At 37.3% G+C, this 14291-nt stretch overlaps 1 protein-coding gene across 2 annotated transcripts in view; it reads left to right on the top strand.

Moving 5' to 3' along the window:
* The window catches only part of PIK3CA (phosphatidylinositol-4,5-bisphosphate 3-kinase catalytic subunit alpha), a 31875-nt gene that overhangs the window by 7361 nt on the left and 10223 nt on the right, over positions 1-14291 (top strand). For both annotated transcript variants that reach the window (XM_086468296.1, XM_009958927.2), the window contains 11 exons: positions 689-898; positions 1580-1830; positions 3487-3732; positions 4558-4643; positions 6518-6623; positions 7736-7888; positions 7997-8131; positions 11886-12010; positions 12401-12482; positions 12932-13096; positions 13646-13749. In XM_086468296.1, coding sequence (XP_086324422.1) covers positions 689-898; positions 1580-1830; positions 3487-3732; positions 4558-4643; positions 6518-6623; positions 7736-7888; positions 7997-8131; positions 11886-12010; positions 12401-12482; positions 12932-13096; positions 13646-13749 — 1663 coding nt within the window. The remainder of the gene's footprint in view (positions 1-688; positions 899-1579; positions 1831-3486; positions 3733-4557; positions 4644-6517; positions 6624-7735; positions 7889-7996; positions 8132-11885; positions 12011-12400; positions 12483-12931; positions 13097-13645; positions 13750-14291) is intronic.

The raw sequence follows: 14291 nt of genomic DNA, 5'->3' as shown, positions 1-14291 counted from the left end.
CATTGCAGTGGTAGAGACTTGTCAACTGGAAATACTTGTTCTGGGGTGCTCCTAATTGTTAAATTATTTAATTGTTATGAATGCATCATAGGTAAACTACTTCTGTTTTGTAAAGCTTAACCTGTTCAAGACTTGGGGAGAACCGTGGTTAGCTAACCATGCAACAGGACAATCGAAAGTTTCTATTTGAACATTCGTGCATAAATAATTATTTATGCAAGTGATCTCATTAAACTAAATGGAATTATGTCTGAGATGGAGAACCTGGGAGAAATGGACTCTTATTACATGACTCCATGCCAAAGAGCTAGGTTGGAGTGCTTGTCGCATCTTTAAATAGTGTAGTTAATAAAAAAAAAAACAACCCAAAACAACTGAATAGCTGTCATTCAGTTGTAAGCAGAGTTGATTATGGTTGTGAGAGTGGTGATTTAAGGCTTCCAGGATCTTCAGTGAATGTACACCTGTTTTCTAACCTTTTTTGTGACTGCTGGGTGGACTTAACTTTAGAACTGTGGTGTTCTTGAGTGAAATAAAACATTTATGTACATAAGTAGAAGCCAGTGGTTAGCACAAATATTTTAGGTTGTGTTTTGCTTAAAGCATACTTTTTCCATCACTGATAAAAGGAATTGTTACCTTTAATTATCAGTTACAATTATTTCCTTGTGTTTCTTTGATACTGTAGGTTTTGCTATTGGCATGCCCGTCTGTGAATTTGACATGGTTAAGGATCCAGAAGTACAAGACTTCAGAAGAAATATTCTTAATGTTTGTAAAGAAGCAGTGGATCTTCGAGATGCCAACGCACCACATAGTAGAGCGTTATATGTCTGTCCTCCAAACGTAGAGTCTTCATCTGAGCTACCCAAACACATATACAATAAACTAGATAAAGGTAAGATAAATATTTATGGTAGAAACATAGTGGTTTTTCATGATTGAAATCAAAGAGTACAGCTGGTGGCTTGGGTAAATCACCGTTTTATGTACTGTATTTAGTACACTCTAGCAATATCTTACACCTTAAGTTATTCAGAATAACTTCCTCGGTAGAGCGTGGATTCAAAAGGAAGATGACAACACTTAAAATTAATTTTTTTTTGCTATTGTAGTAACTAAATCTTGAAATATAACTTGGTAAATAGAGGTGATTTTTTTTTAATGGGCAGAAACAGCTTATTGGCTTTGCATTTTTTCTCTGACAATCAGAAATCTGGAATGAAATTATGCTAAATTACTGAGTTACATTGCAGTCCTCAAATATGAAACAGTTACTGCTGTTTTCTTGAAAGCTTAATAATTAGTCAGTAGTATTCAGTTATTTAAAATATTCTTAACCTGAAGGGGTGAAAGTTTGAGTTTACACTAGAGTCAAATGAACTGAGCACACATAGTTCCTTGCAGAAGTCACAAACCCTGTCAGTTTGGGCTATGAATCTTGGTACGTCTTCTTTCAGTAGTACTGCAAGCAATTCTGTGTTGCGGGGGTGGGAATTGTTTGGTTTGGGGGCTGGTTTTTTTGTTTTGAAACTGTATTGAAAATGATGGGACTAATGTTGTTTTACATTTCTTCTAGGGCAAATTATAGTGGTGATATGGGTAATAGTCTCACCAAACAACGATAAGCAGAAATACACCTTAAAGATCAATCATGACTGTGTGCCTGAGCAAGTTATTGCTGAAGCAATTAGGAAGAAAACACGAAGTATGTTGCTGTCATCTGAACAACTGAAACTTTGCGTCTTGGAGTACCAGGGCAAATATATTTTAAAAGTGTGTGGCTGTGATGAATACTTGCTAGAAAAATATCCACTGAGCCAGTATAAGGTGAGTAACATAATGGATTTATTTTGAAATGCACTATAATAACCCAAATGTGTGAGGGAGAAGTGTGATCAATTTTGTGACTGGCTTGCTTTTTCATTAAATTAATGCAAAACATAGGAAGTAAAAGCATATTCATCTTCAAATGAATTGGCCAATGCATGAGTGTAGTGTGTGTATTTGTTGCTGTATGCTCTTAAAACAAGACAAGGGGAGAAAGGGTAATTTAAACTAGAATCTTTATCACTAATGTAACTCTTCTTCTTTGAATGAAGTAGTTTACCTCTAACATTAGTGGTAAATCAGTGGTAGGTAGTTTCAGAAATAGCCTAGGATTTCTGATGGCAAAGAAGGAGTTATGCTTGAATGGGGTTAATGTAATACAAAAGGAAATTCGATTAGATGTTAAATTGTAAGGCAACCTTTACTACTATGAATCTTGTCCCTATGTATGCCCTTTAGGGGTGGAAAAAATCTAAACAAACAACTTGTTTTCCTGTTACTTACATCTTGAAATTTTTTTATCTTATTAAAGGAGTGATAAGCTTCCATCACTACCTAAATCATTGTTAAATCTTCCTTGTGGCTGTCTGTCCTTCATTGCCTGGGTTTTGTTAGTGCTGTGGGTGTGAGACAGAACTGCTGACAGAAGAGCATCTGAGCGGCCCTCTCTGGAGCAGACAACAATGTTACCCTGTAGATTTCCTGACAGACTGCTGCTGCTTCCTCTTTGAGGAATGTATTGTAATAAACAGCTTCCATTCCTTTGTCTAAAATGGTTGACGATCTGCTCTCCAGAGCAATGGGGGAGAGAAGGGGGCTGGGGGATCGTGAATAATGGGAAAAGCAGCTCAGTTCTCTGGGAGCTGGGGAACAAGTGCAGGCATACATGAATAATTTTGCACAGTCATCTTGAGATCAAACACTAGACCTATTTGATCTAGCGTGGTTTCTTCAGAAGTGTCTGCTATGCCTTTACTGTGCTGCAAAAGAGCTTGCTAATTACACTGCAGGGCTGGACCTGTCCTAACGCATTGTGTCTTGTGGTACTGTTGCCAGACTAAATGCTCTCAGCACTTGCTCCTGAATGGACACCATACAGGCTTACAGCTAAAGTCTGTCAGGATCAGTGCAGAGTGTAAGGTAATAATAAGCCCAGCTGAACCAAAAATGAGTGTGTCTGCTGTTTTTGTTCTCTCTGGCTGTGCCTGGGAGTATCAGTGTCACCTGCGCTAGGTCTGGGCAGCAGGTTAGTGCAGCAGTGTGCTGTGCAAAAGCATCTCAAGTGCTTCCAGGAACAGCTCTGATGTGGAAACGGTTTGCTTGCTTTGTGCTGTGCTGCGCCGGAGCGAAGGAGCACTACACGGAACCTGATTTGTCATTTTGTCAGCTTTTGTTCCCTACCTCCAGTTCAACCTTCTGCTGCTGTAGATGTTACTTGTATCTCAAAACCTGTATGGAGCACTACTGTGTGATCCTACCCAACATCGTATTTAAACTGTTGGATGTTCTAACTATAAGCACTCTAAAGGGTGTACATACAGGGACAATGATAACTCTTTAAATATGCTTTTATATTTTCCTGAATATTTTTAGGCATCGATTACCAAGCGTATACACTTCAAAAACCTACTGAATTTCGGTTTTGTTTTCTTGCAGTACATAAGAAGCTGTATAATGCTTGGTCGCATGCCCAACCTGATGCTGATGGCTAAGGAAAGCCTGTACACGCAGCTACCGCTGGACACCTTTACAATGCCGTCTTACTCCAGGCGTATCTCTACAGCTACACCGTACATGAATGGAGAAGCTACCGCCAAATCCCTCTGGACTATAAATAGTGCGCTCAGAATAAGAATTCTCTGTGCAACCTATGTAAATGTGAACATTAGAGACATAGACAAGGTAAGGCAAATGCTGCATGGCATCGCATGTGGTTTTCAGCAACTCATGGTCTCCCTCCTGGTTTTTCTGTTCTGTGTTTACATTGGAAAAGAAGTGTTATTGAATATGTTAGAAAAATAGACCACTTTATTATTTAAATTTAAGTACTAAATTCTAAAAAATACAGCCAAATATTCTGCCTGATAGGAGCAGGACTCTGTTTGCGTAGCTCACTTCAGCCAAGTATGTAATGGAGAGGAAAACAAAACCCATGTTGTTATCTATATTCTAAATAGTTCTTATGTTTAAGAACGTATTACCATAATTGGCAATACTTTTGATGAGGGTATACTGGATAGCACACTGCTATATTTGTTTTTGATAAGGGAGATATGGGGAGATCAAGGAAAAAGGCAGATAGGGTTCAGTCCCACTGAAGACTTACTACAAGCCTGGCTCTCAGCTTTCTCAGAATTTGTTTGGTCTCTTTTCTTCACTATGCCTCGGTACAGGAAGAATTGAGAATAAGTTCCAGGGGTGTGTTTAGTGTTCATTTCAAGCTTATTACTGTTTTCTTGCGATTACTGTAGTTTTGCAATTAATGAGGAAAGACCAAAACATTTTTTTCTAGAAGGGAGTGCTTATATACTGTGCTTCACACTTTACAGAGCATGAATGAATTTAGGTTGAGGAGCGATGGTGCTGTTCGGTTTTCAGTTTTGTTTTTGTTTTTTACTTGATGAAATGAAAGGGTAATATGTTGTAATCATAGTATACGTTGATAGCAGTGAAAAAAATTGTTTCTAGTAACATTTCAAAGAGTACTAATATTGATATTGTTTTCAGATCTATGTTAGAACAGGCATCTACCATGGAGGGGAACCTTTGTGTGACAATGTGAATACTCAAAGGGTACCTTGTTCTAATCCCAGGTAAGCTAAATACTTGAATGACTGTAGAGAACCTGACTTCCAGGGCATCATATAACAGCACTGAAGGAGTAAAAGCTCAACTTAGCCATTATTCAGGTGGATCTTCTTCCTGGGAATTCCTTGTCTTAAGCTTTGTAAAAATATTTTACGTATCTACTTACAAATAGAATTATTTTAATTCAAACAGGTATTTTATCTTGCATATAATAGTATAGTTTCTTTACTGAACAGATTGTTTTAAATGCGCATTTACAGTTGCCTCAGACACTCCCAGATAATTACTCACTAATACTGTGAAATCAGCATAGCTCTGGGTGACTGAGCTCTGCTTTTGACTGTGGATCAATAGCAGGTGTTCCAGTTGCAGGTTCAGATTTCGCTTTCAGCATAAGGCAATGTGATGTCACTTAACCTGCGAATATTTTTGGTGAAGTTGCATAGTGTGTTCTAAAGCAGAACCACTGAGTGTAGAGAGATGGGTATCACTTTCTGACATGGAAGGGACTGCCAGCTCTGGGCTGATTATTTTCAGGAGATTTGACCTACCATCAGTATTATCTGGAAAAATAAATCACATGAACTTAAAAGTGTGAAAATTTTATATGAACATATATAAACATATTGAGAACAAGTATCTAAAAGATGTTCCCATAACTTTGAGGTATGAAATTTCAGCATCTGCTAGGATTAGATGGCAAAGTATGTGTTCAGAAGTAATTATTGACTTGCATTTTCTGTCTGACTTCATGTCTGTTAATACATTTTTAAACTTTTATTTTTGCCTGTTTTCTATGAATATGATCAGGTTTTATAATTAGAGGGCCTAATAATATGCATAGTTGTTGAAAAATAGCCTCTTCCTCTGAGTTGCCCCAAATATAGCTATACTTGAACTGAGAGTTTAACTGTTCTAGAGAGAAAGTCTTCTTGGGAAGGTGTTGAAGGGTATGGCTTGAAAACACTGATAAAATCACACAGATCTGTATTATATGAAATGGAGACATAAGAAAAGTGAATCAAAATTTATCTGCCAATTTCTTCGTTCTTAGAGAAGAGCTTGGACAGTTACTTCTTTGTAAAACTCTGCCTTTAGTAGCTACAGACACATTGAAAAATTAATGCTGTCCTTTGAAGCTGCTGCCTCTTCCAACTGAGAAAATTCGGCATGATAATCCGCTTAGGAAAATAAACTGTATTGAGAAGTTCCTCTTCAAAAGCGCAGTCCTACCAGCTGGGAGATAAAGTCTGCTTAGGGAAGTCCATGAAAACAAAATATATATTCCTGTAGAACCAATCTGTGCTCTTATTACTATGGTAAATAGAATAATATCTGAGTTAGGACTAAGGCTTTAGATTTCTGATATACTTCTTTGTTATATTCCCATCTTGCAGTTATCTTCTTACTTTCTAGCAGTCCAAATTCAGTTGAGTTCTGAAAGCTATGCCACATTTTTCCCCACCTGCTGTTTTTTCCCTGAAGTGAAAAATATTTCATAAGATAAACTTACATTAGCGTAGCGCACATGCAAATCCGTTATCCTTAGGTTATACCTAAGCTGACAGTTGCAGTTGTAGGTTTGCAAGAGTGAAGGTGAATGAACCTATCAGTAAGTTTGCAGGAATTGAACCTAGCATGACTTACTAAACAGTGTTGGTGCTAGAAGGCTAATTGGGGAAGTTTCCATGCCCAGAAGCAGTAGATGTGGTCAAATGCACGTCGGGGAGGACCCTTCTTCAGTAGGTGTACTCTTTATGCGCGTATACAGTTTAGGTAGGAATATGAGAAATGCTTTTTAGTGTAACTGTTGATTGAATGCAGTTGTGTCTCTGCTCTCCTTTAACCCAGTTTTATTCTGCTTTTTTAAATCTTACAGATGGAATGAATGGCTGTTGTATGACATGTACATTCCTGACCTTCCACGTGCTGCTCGGCTCTGCCTTTCTATCTGTTCTGTTAAGGGCCGGAAGGGTGCTAAAGAGGTAAAATACTTCATGGCTTTAATACAGTAACGAACAAAAGCTACTGAAGTCAAATTTGGGAAGATACTTGGTAAATTCCATTCTGGCATTGAGTCTTAGTCTAATGTTTGATTTGAATCTGATTAAAATAGGGATGGCTTTGTTTCTTGTATCTAATTCAGACTACTACTTTTTTGTGGTCAGAAATGAAACAACATGGAAAAAAGCTTGTCTGTTCAATGCTGTAAATCATGTCTATGCTATATTGCCAGACACAAAGATCAGTGTTAATCTTTTGAGGTGCAAATGCCTTTAAACTTAAGTTTGTAAACCCGTAAGTTAGTTACCTATTTATTAAAAAAAGGCATTATCTATACTTGACTTTAGAGTTGAATTTTAAAGTGAAGTAAAGAAAACTTGTGCTGCTTTAGCATTTGATGCAAGATCCCAAATAGTCATTTTTAAGAATCTACATATGGCATTAATTCTAGCCACTGGTATCATTAAATTCTGGGTTTGTGTGTGTCACAGGTTCAATATAGCGTGTGTTTTTTTTGTCTACAACCAGGTTTATGAATCTGATAGAATGGCTTGGGTTGGAAGGGACCTTTAAAGATTGTCTAGTCCAACCCCCCTGCCATGGGCAGGGACATCTTTCACTATATCAGATTGCTCAAAGCCCCGCTCAACCTGACCTTGAACGCTTCCAATCATGGGGCATCCACAATTTCTCTGAGCAACTTGTTCCAGTGTCTGACTACCCTTACTGTAAAGAAGTGTATTTCTTCTGTCCAATCTAAACCTGCTATCTTTCAGTTTAAAACTGGATCCCCTTGTTCTGTCACTACAGGCCTTGGTAAAAAGTCTCTCTCTGAAAAAACCCTCTCTCTCCATCATCTTGAGTTATTTTGATGTGGGAAAGATGTTAGCGTTTGTTTCCAAGTGTCGTGATCTACTTTGGCAAAATGACTGCTGTGACAGTCACTCAGAAAAATATGGTACAGCTTCCACAACCTGCTTTCAGCTAATCTGGGAATGTAACAGCTTGCTCTGGGGTGAAAATGTTATTTTCTGACTTGCTCTGCAGTAATTAATAGATGACACTGAAAAAATCTTCTTTTAATCTCTTTAAGGAGCACTGTCCGTTGGCTTGGGGAAATATAAACATGTTTGATTACACAGACACTCTTGTATCTGGGAAAATGGCTTTGAATCTTTGGGCAGTGCCTCATGGGCTGGAGGATTTGTTGAATCCTATTGGTGTTACTGGATCAAATCCAAATAAGGTAAGTATTTGCATGCCAGTTTACTCTTCAGGAGTACGTTTTCAAAATAAGCTGTATTATAATTAATATCATTCAACAGAAGTAGTAATTTAAATTACCTTTAAATAGGAAACTCCATGTTTAGAGCTGGAATTTGATTGGTTTAGCAACCCTGTGAAGTTTCCAGATATGACGGTGATCGAAGAACATGCCAACTGGACAATATCACGTGAACTGGGGTTTAACTACAGCTATGCGGGGCTGGTAAGGCAAACTCCCATTCCAAGATTAGCTACTAAAATACAAAAGTCTCATTCATTTTACTTAGTATATTAGTGATAAAGTATACTTTTTTCATGTATCTGGATTATCATAAGAGCAAGAAAACAATTTTTTTTTGTGTTTAGCAAAGTAGTATGTTCTTATTTCCTTATATTACCAGTGCACTGACCTAATGCTGCACTGACCAACCAAAGCACTTTAAAGAGCAACTGTGGTACTGTACAAACTGCTAGAGCCTTTCTGACGCTTTTATATTGCTAATCCGTATGTTTAAACTACTTAGTTTAGCTTTTCGAAAGTTGTAATTCTCCTTCAATGATACTGGGTTTTTGTTGCAATTTCATGTCTACAGGTAGGCTTTCTTTTGTGACCTAAAGGTGCTTCTAACTCTTTACTGGCTGTTTAGTGGGCTAGTTACAACCATAAGTACAGGGAATTCTAAAGGAAATTGATTGGCAATTGAGTGTAGTCCTTTATCTCCTCTCTTCTATGGAGAAGATCCGTGCATTGACAATTGGCTTTTTGGAGAGGTTTAGAGATTTCTTAAAAGCACATTTGGGGTAGTTAAAAGCAGAAAAAAAGAAAAGCAGTAAGGCTAAAAATGCTGTGTGTTTAAAGGCAAGGCTGTGAAATTAGTTGGTATGTTTTACACGTTCTTCTGGAGGCTGGTTCAAAGACTTGAGAGTTTCCCCAAGAGAGCTTTGTGGTCTGTGGTGAAGAAGAGTCTAAGGATGGAAAGTTTCACTATGGCAAAAAGTGCGTAGGTGTCAGTAAGCTTCCAGTTTGGGAATTCTGGTGATATTTATAAGTCTCATCTCAACATATTTGAACAAAGGGTTGTAGTCATTTGATTTCTCTTGATACTTTATAGGAAGTCCATTATAGAGTGGTGTAGCTGCTTAGGTATTGTGACTGAGCAGTGCTGCAGGGTTCTTAAGTGGTTAAGGACTGCTGGCTTCTTGGTAAATAACACTCCTTTGCTATAGCACAGCCTGTTACTTGGGCTAATACATGCTCAGCTCATTGTTTTGTTCTATCCGGCAAAAATAGTCTCCTCACCATTTTCGATCTTTCTTCGGTGACAAAGTAATGATTGACTTGTACTTTACAATTTTAAAAAAAATCTGAGGTAGAATAAAGTCTCAAATCATTGTCTTGTCCATTTTCTGATAATCCTTAAAATACCATAGAAGGTTAAATATGAAGAAAGCCTATTTACATGAATGACAAAGGTGACAAGGAGCAAACTGTCCATCACTGCTTTGGTCTCTTTCTCGCTATTCATGCTGCTTTTCTTTCAGCTCTCCTTGTTGTCTCCCAAAATCCTCTTATTACTTATCCTTTCTTAAATCATACTTCATTAAATGCTTGGTAAGTTTTAACATCATTGCTACCTCTTAGGATTGTATTTGTCCCCTTTATCTTCTAATGTGTGGGATCTTCAGGTCTGAAGCCAGACTTTGTATATTCAGGTACTGTGCATATTTATAGCTGTTTGTAATACTAACTATATTTAGGGAGTTAAAAGGCAATGTGGTATTACTCATTCAAAAATCAGATACTAGATCACTGTGTGGCATTGGCCGTATCTAGAAGAGTTAAAAATGCTTACCCGAAATGGTAAAAATCAGCAAAGCAGTCACTGAGGTATGATGTCTACATAAATGGTTTTGTTATGATACAAATAGCATAACTTTTATTTAACCTTGAAATGCATTACACTGCATTTAAAATCTATTAATACATACTTATAAGAGGTCATTTATAGGTCCATTAATATCTCAAATATGAAGGAATATTCAAATATTAAGTCTAACTTACTGTCCCACGATTCATAGAATTTCAAGTTTTTGGTGTTGACCGCAACAGGATAAATGCATTTTCCTTCTGGGCTTGACCTAAACTATGATCTTTCTGACACACTATGCAGGTACATTTTATACTTTTTTGACTTTCACTTACTTTTTAGGATGACTCTTTCAGAATCAAGATGAATATGTACAATTAATCACTTGTTCAATATCAGCTATTTGGTCTTACGTCAGGAGTAGGGTGATTATGAAGTAATTTATCCGTTAACTTCCTTACAGAATGACTCTGGAAGTTCTGCTACTTGCACTGTATCCATTACCATAATACTTAAGAATATGTTCTCTAAATTTTGCTGTGCCACATAAGAGTAGTCCTGAGTAATTTCCCCTCACTTTTAAGTCCAGTTCTTGTGCTTCAGAACAGTATTAAAAAAGCCCCCATGTTGGTGCACTAAAATCTTGCCCTATCCTACTGGTAACAGGGAAGGTATTAAAAATCCTGTGAGTTGGCTGATTCATACCTTAATATTGGTAGATGTAAGCTTGAAGGCCAGAATATTCTTGTCCCATGTAATAGTAGTGAGCCTATCATGAGAACACATAATTTGTGTGGTTAAAGATAAAGTAGAGAACTTTCAGTTTGAAGTCGATACGATGTGGTAAAACCTGACAATTCTTCCTATATTTGTGCATATTCTTAGAAGTAATGCCACTTCACCTTTTAAAGGGTGCCTTGATCTCCTACCTGGAAATTTCAGATTGTTCTTTTGTTCAGCTCTTTTTTTTAAAGCTAGATGCATTGAAAAGACTTTCTGTAAAAAACATGTAGGTACTTCTGTTTCAGAGTACTAGTTCAACCAGCTGGAAAGTTCCATCAATGAAACTGGCAGACAAAGCTCAGTTTGTTCTTTCTTACTGTCTTGTTCCATGTGCTCAGTAGAAATTGCCTAGGGAAAGAACAGAACAAGAGGTAGAATACTGTGGTTCTACAGTTTCAACACCTTGAACTTGGGAAAGAGTTGATCTTATTCTTTTGTAGTAGTACGTATCATACAGGTGTGAGAGAGTCCACTCTGTTCAACTCTTGTAGAATTCTTGGGATAGCTTCATCTTAAGTGTCAAACTTGATTACAGTTGTATTTTATACTAAATGCAATAATATAAGCTGCTTAGGATTTATCTTTTTTGCAGTGCGATTGATTCTGTAATTGAAACCTCAGAAACTGCATAATTTCTTATGCTGCTTTGCGAAAAACACATTAAGTGAACTAAGAAATGGAAAGTATAGGAGAAGAATTGAACTTGGCACATGAGCTGTGAAGAGTAGTAGTAGTCTCAATACCTCTGCCATCGGTCTAAGCTGATTCTAACAAATGAAGTCTTAAATAAAATAATGTCAGCATGTACCAGATCTGTGTTCTGTGCTCTTCAGGGAGTATCTTACATTAATTCTGGTTAATGTTTTCCAGTTCTCCTGTTACTCAGGCTTTCCTACAATGTTCTACCTTTTATTTACCTAGCTTCATCCCCCTTATCGTGCTTTTTCAGTTCTGATTCTTTTTCACTCCTCTCAGCAGCTCTCAGCTATCTCAAAACTGGAGACGGAAATTACCAGTTTTATTTAGTGCTGCATTATGTTGTTCATCAGATGCCAACTGCTGCTATTTCTTCACAAAGCTGATTTAGTTGAAAATTACCCCTTCTTGTCCCAGTAGTGACTAAAAGCAGTTGTAGGAATCAAAGGCCTAGTCTTCCATCTCTGTTTTTAAATTGTAAGTCCTCAATTATAGCAAAAGGAAACAACAAGATGGTATTGCATGACATAGGCTGCAAGTGTTGCTATGCTGTTAAAACATTTCATGTATGTTGTACGACGACAGAAGGAAGTGTGTGGAGGGTGATCAGACCACTTTCTCTCTCTGCAGAGTAACAGAATAGCTAGAGACAATGAATTAAGAGAAAGTGACAAGGAGCAACTGCGAGCCATATGTACACGAGATCCTTTGTCTGAAATCACTGAGCAGGAGAAGGACTTCCTCTGGAGCCACAGGTATTTAAAAACAAAAAGCCAACCAAAGAAAAGTGCTTGTTGTCACAGTCAAACTTCACCCCCTTCACTCCAAATTTGTCATGATTGTCTTGGGTTTTGCTGCCTTTATTCTATGTTGTTGGGGTTAGGGTTTTAGAAAAGGCTTTTAAAGCATTCTGCATTGTATGTCTTGGTGCATAAGCCCATGGAGAAAAGAAGGCTGTGGAATTCACTTATGTTTTCCCCATTACTGCAGTCTTGTCTTAGTGTATGGATCCTGACACCACCTTATGGTGTTGATCAGATTCTGCTGACAAAGGAAGAGAAAGGTGCAAGACTGAGGGGACATAGTAGATGGTTATGGATGCAAAAATGACATTTTGTACATACCACTTCTTTCTCTTTTTGCAGACACTATTGTGTGAATACCCCAGAAATTCTGCCCAAATTACTTCTGTCTGTTAAATGGAATTCTAGAGATGAAGTGGCCCAGGTAACATATAGCACTGAATTAGTTTTAAGTTTTGAAGAAGCTTTAAAATATGCTATTTCAAAGAAAACTTCTGGAAGTTAAAAACATTATGTGTGTATGATACATGGAAACCTTAAATAAGTTGCCACTCGTTGACTGATCAGTTTGGTCTATAGTTCTTGTTCTTTAGCTTAGTGTGAGTCTTAAGATTGCCTCTTGGTGGCATTACTTGAATCCTTGCTATGTTGCTGATATGTCAGTTAAATGTGAGGGCTTGTTTTCATTCTTTTTATAGTGGATAAAATAACAGAGTTAGCTGGCAACTAACACCAAATTGTTTGAGAGAGGACTGGAGAGTAAATAGCTTCCACTCAGATGCAGTTTGTCTCTTGACAATACCTTCTAATGGCTGTGTATTACAACTTCTTCCTAATCCAAATGTGTAACATGCTTGGCCTTCTTGTTCACAGATGTACTGTTTGGTAAAAGATTGGCCTCCAATCAAGCCAGAGCAAGCAATGGAGCTTTTGGACTGTAATTATCCAGATCCAATGGTGCGAGCTTTTGCAGTTCGGTGTCTAGAGAAGTACTTGACAGATGACAAACTGTCTCAGTACTTAATCCAGCTAGTCCAGGTATACGACATTTTGGTGTACTTGATGTCTTGTGTATATCTTATGATCGCAGAGGCTTAAAATACAACAAAAGTTAAGATGATGTGAAAAAAGAGGTCATCAAAAGTATATGTTTGCGTTGCAGATTGAGTAGGAGGAGATGAAACGTAGTTCACTTTCTGTAGCGCTGTGTCTTTGCTTGTTGATATTAACTGCCAGAATTTTGCAGAGATGCAGAACTGTTCTACCAACTGGAACAGGCAGCTATTTCAGCTGTCCTAACATATGGGAAAGTATGAGCAGAAGCATCTTCTCAAAATTTTGAGCAAGTTGAGGCTAAAATATTTGGTAACAGTAAAGGAAGTGTCATATGGTAAGTTCCTGAAATAGAGGCAGGGTGCACTGTTAGCAGATACTGTTCCAATCCTAATACCAAGATCAGTCGTTCTACAAAACGTAATGTAAAACATAGATTGCTTTTTATTTAACTGCCTTTAATCTGTGTATTGTTCATAGAAATAATAACTGCAGCTAATTTTTTAATTTTATTTTCTTTTTATCCTTAACTAGGTTCTGAAATATGAACAGTATTTAGATAATCAGCTTGTGAGATTTTTACTCAAGAAGGCACTGACCAATCAAAGGATAGGACACTTCTTCTTTTGGCATTTAAAGTAAGTTTAATATAATCTTAAAGGGTGGTGGGATTACTATTAGCTGTAAATGCTTAGTTGTTCTAAAGGCTTGGCATAATAAATGTTCTTTGCTAGGAAAAAATTACCACCTAAAGTTTGTTTTATATTGGTTAAGAGTTTGAATGCGTAGTTTGGTAACAGAAGTTATCCCTTGCAGTTTCAAAAGGTGGTTAATAATAGGTACTTAGTCTTGTACTTCTTTTTATCTAATGATGATTATTCTAAAAGCAGGGTAGTCTAAGAGGCCTTCTAACATGGAAGCCTCCCATATTGTTAGCTATTTACAGCTTTGGCAGATTTCTGCTGTTTGAACTTTTTGTACGCCAGATCCCCCACTAGGCTTTTCCAGAAAATTTTACAAATAGTTGCGGCCTAAAGAAAGCCACCCAATTTGACCAGTTAAGGCTTTGAAAAATAATTGTTCATACATGCTTATTAAAGACTTCATAGAGCTAGATAACCCAAAATATCTCTTGTGTTCTTCCTTACAAAGTACAAAGAGGCTTTTGTAAATCCTCATG

The sequence above is a fragment of the Leptosomus discolor genome, chromosome 7 (assembly GCF_034619465.1).
Source record: "Leptosomus discolor isolate bLepDis1 chromosome 7, bLepDis1.hap2, whole genome shotgun sequence".
In the NCBI taxonomy this organism is placed as follows: Eukaryota; Metazoa; Chordata; class Aves; order Leptosomiformes; family Leptosomidae; genus Leptosomus; species Leptosomus discolor.
Note: the sequence above shows the minus strand (reverse complement) of the source record. Positions and strands in the feature narration are given on the sequence as shown.